Consider the following 4,215-nt stretch of genomic DNA (forward strand, 5'->3'; position numbering starts at 1 on the left):
ACCAGCAAAGTCAACCCTAGAGAGAAAACAAGCAAACCGAAGAAGAAGTGAAAACACCCAGTAAGTGTGGTTAGGGTTTTTTTGTTTTTTTTTTTTGGTTTTGGTTTTGGTTTTTTGAGACAGGGTTTCTCTGTGTAGCCCTGGCTGTCCTGGAACTCACTCTGTAGACCAGGCTGGCCTCTAATTCAGAAATCCACCTGCCTCTGCCTCCCAAGCGCTGGGATTAAAGTTGTGCACCACCACCGCCTGGCAGCTGATTTTTATTTACTTTTTTACAAGTACAAAGGTTTTGCCTGCATGGATGTTGACTGCACCAGTTTATGCCTGGTGCCCACATAAGTCAGACAAGGGCTGTGGAACCCTTGGAAATGGATAGTTTTGAGTCACCTTTCAGGTGCCTGGAATCGAACCCTGGTGCCTTGTAAGAGCTACAAGCGGTCTTCACCATGGACTAAATTATCTCTCCAGCCCCTGGAGCCTTGCTTGAGTTTCTGACTCGGCTTTTCTCGCTGGGGGTTGGGGGTGGTGTGATAAAGTGTAACATGAAATAAACCCTTTCCTCCTCAAGTTGCTCTTGGTCATGGTGTTTTTCACAGTAACAGAAAGCAAACTAAGATACCTTTACTCTTAGAAAGCAACCTTTGAGGGGGCTCACTCAAATGCAGTAGACAAATGTTGCCCCCTCCACAAAGATACACAGGCCCCAGTCCCTGGAACCCATGACTATCTTTCACTGACCTCATGGCTGTGATTGAAGATACAGACTAACGATTGTGTTCCATTGTTCCAAAATGATCTGGGAAATGCCCAGGATGTTCTCTACCTGAATTTGGTAAGTGTCAGAAAAGCCAGCCAATGTTAGACTAGGCCACAAAGAAAGCACAAGATACAGTCAACCTCCAGGAACAAAAACTGGCCCCTGAAAAATAGCCAGGAAAGAGGATACCTCAGTTTTATAAGTGTAAGGAATAGAATTTGGACAGCAACTTGAATGGAGTTGAAAGCAGATTCTGGCCGGGCGTGGTGGCGCACGCCTTTAATCCCAGCACTTGGGAGGCAGAGGCAGGCGGATTTCTGAGTTCGAGGCCAGCCTGGTCTACANNGTGAGTTCCAGGACAGCCAGGGCTATACAGAGAAACCCTGTCTCGAAAAACCAAAAATAAATAAATAAATAAAATTTAAAAAGTGTATATTGCCAACGTATTGATTTCAACCCTGGAACTAACACCTACCAAATCTTACATGAACCTCTGACATAAAAAAATGATCAAATATAAATCTATGTTGTTTAAGATGATAAATGCATGGTAATTATTATTACAGCAAAACAAAATAATATACAAGTGCAGTATCTTACAGAGGTAGAAGGCACCTCAGGACTCACAAGGTAGCTGCAAGCTGCATTATAGTGTATCCAGTATACTTCAGTCTTCCCTCAGACCTCAGATACTTGTGCAGCTCTCCCCTACTGTCTGTGATAACAACTTGCTCTTCCAGAGCCACTGTACTGGGCTTTCCCAAAGAAGCCTTGCCCTGGGGCTCAGATCATTTCTCAAGACTTCACTTAGAGATAACTCAAGTACATCAATACTGCACTTGTGGGCTGGAGACTTGGCTCAGAGGTTAAAAGCACTCACACTCAGCTCTTACAGAAGAACCAGGTTCGATTCCCAGAATTCACAGGGCAGTTCATAACCCCTTGTAGCTCCAGTCCCAGGGAATCTTATATGCTCTTCTGACCTCTGACATCATGAGATATACATGGTTCATTTATATACAGACAAGCAAAACACTCATACAAATAAAATAAATCTAAAACAATTAAGAAACAAAACACTTGTTTGTTGAACTGTCTGCAAAACCGTGCAAGGGTTATTTTGTGGTGGTACCAAGCCACCGACACAGTACCCACTCTCTCCACTGTACTGATGCTTTCCCACTTTAGCCCATTGCTTCACTCCACCCCACCCCACCCCCTCCATCCAGTTAGTCACCAATTGTCCACATATTCATTCCTCTTTCTCTGGAACCTGTCTTCCTCTTTCAAGTTCAGCATTTAATACTGGTCTTTATGATCTCTGCCAACCAAGTCTTCTACAATCAACTCATGAGACCATATGATCTAAATGAAAAAAAGACAGAACCCCCACCAATCCTTCCAAAGGGAAAAAAACTCCCCAAATTACCTATTTGGCCTCTCTTGGGTCCCTAATTCATCTCCAGGGACTCAGGGGCCTTCCCAACACACTAATGCTGCACCACCTCAAGGTAGGCCACATGTAAAACATTGGAGGAAGGGCCGGGCAGTGATCCCAGCGCTTGGGAGGTAGAGGCAGGCAGATTTCTGAGTTCCAGGACAGCCAGGACTACACAGAGAAACCCTGTCTCGAGAAACTTAAAAAAAAAAAAAAAAAACAAAACCACCGGTACAAGTTGTTTGCCCAAAACACCCAACACTAACCATGCCAGCATCTGCTCATCCTCATGATGTATCCTTGACTACTTTGCTTCAAAGACCCAGAACTCTCCACCTACAGCAATCCATCCTGATGCTTTCACAATCATCTGCTAGGAATGGTGGCCTGTCACCCTCCTACTTTTCTCTCTAGAGCTCAATCTGTCACCTACTCTACGAGGCTGCTCCAGTCTACTCAACTGACACTTTAGCACCCACAAAAATGACTGAGCATTGGCACGACTGTACTGTTTCTTTACAGACAGACAGTACCAACCCTCAGAGGAAAGGCCGTGCCACAGGCAATTTTCTAAACACTTCAGGAAAGTCAGTAAAACGGCTAAGTGCAACAAGCACTCAGCAGTGCTCCGTGGGCAGAGGGCATCCCTGCCCTTCACTCCCGAAGTTCCCACAACTATTTCCTGCTACCCTTTGGCCAAGTTGACACACCTTATGGAAGAAACCGGAGCACTCGTCTATTCCACTGCCTACAACCCAAACACATATCAATCTTCCAATTTTATCTTCCTTCCAGCCTCCTCCAACTCATTGATGTGGTTTTCGTTTTATTTCATTTTTTTTTTTTTATATAAAAGAAGCCACGCGGCACCCGGGTAAAAATCTCTGGCTGCCTCATTCTCTTTCTATATTCGGTGCGAATCGAAGCAAAGGAAAATCTGCACACAAATGACGAGGCGGCTCAGGACGATGACTCACTAGCCAGGGCACTAGCTGGGTTTGCAGAGTTCCACCCCAGAAAAACTAGCCAGCAGTCCCTGTCTGCCGAGAAAGGCCAGGGAGACTACGGGAGGACCCTTGTACGTCCCCGGCACCCAGCGGACACCGCAGCGTCTGACCAGGGTCAAGAGCAGGTCTAGCCCGGCCTCACCCTCCCGGTCCGGAAGGTCCGACCACCGGTCCTTGCCCCAGGCCACACTCACATTTGGCTGACCAGCTTCTGCCGAAAGGCGGCGCTACGCCAGTCGGTCTCCTGCCCCGAAACGTCCATGCCCGGAGTCCCTACTCTTGTAGCCCGAGTCCCTACCGGCCACCCCCGGCGCCGCCGCCTCTACCACAGCGACAGGCCCGAACCCGGAAGCCGAGCGATCCCGCTACTGGGCCACGCCGGAAGTACAGGGAGAATTGTGGGAAATGAAGTCTTGCTTTTGTATACGCATGCGCGCCACAGAGAGGGTGGGGAGAGAGGGAGAGAGGAGGAGAGGGGAGAAGGAGGAGAGGGGGAGAGGGGGAGATACAGAGGCGGAAACACAGAAGGACAGAGACAGAGAGAGGCAGAGACAGAGAGAAAGACAGATACAGAGAGAAAGAGAGAAAGACAGAGAGACACAGAGACAGATACAGAGACATAGAGAGACACACACATACGGACACATAGACACACACACACCACACACACACACACATACAGAGTCTATGCATATTTTGTTGCCAGTGTTGGGATAATTGCTAATGTATAACATATCTTTTGGTATTTTAAATAAATTTGGTATTTAAATATTGAGATTTTAATATCTAACATATGTTAAGTGTACATAAGTATATGTACATTCTACAGTCATCAAAATAAAGCTAGTATTTCACTAACAAGCAATGTTAGGTTTAGGATCTCTGCTCATTGAATCATTAAGCTCCATATTTAAAAGGAAAGCAGCCGGGCGTGGTGGCGCACGCCTTTAATCCCAGCACTCGGGAGGCAGAGGCAGGCGGATTTCTGAGTTCGAGGCCAGCCTGGTCTACAA

At 46.8% G+C, this 4,215-nt stretch overlaps 1 protein-coding gene across 7 annotated transcripts in view; it reads right to left on the reverse strand.

Annotated features, from left to right (window-relative positions):
• Med15 (mediator complex subunit 15) overlaps positions 1-3,588 on the reverse strand; it is a 75,281-nt gene extending 71,693 nt beyond the window's left edge. For 4 of the 7 annotated variants that reach the window (XM_029470334.1, XM_021184361.1, XM_021184359.1 and 1 more), the window contains exon 1: positions 3,397-3,588. In XM_029470334.1, the coding sequence (XP_029326194.1) occupies positions 3,397-3,464 (68 nt within the window). In that variant the 5' untranslated portion in view covers positions 3,465-3,588. The remainder of the gene's footprint in view (positions 1-3,396) is intronic. The other 3 variants (XM_021184365.2, XM_021184364.2, XM_029470332.1) reach the window with 2 other exon arrangements.
• Positions 3,589-4,215: the final 627 nt, after the last annotated feature.

The sequence above is a fragment of the Mus caroli genome, chromosome 16 (assembly GCF_900094665.2).
Source record: "Mus caroli chromosome 16, CAROLI_EIJ_v1.1, whole genome shotgun sequence".
NCBI lineage: Eukaryota > Metazoa > Chordata > Mammalia > Rodentia > Muridae > Mus > Mus caroli.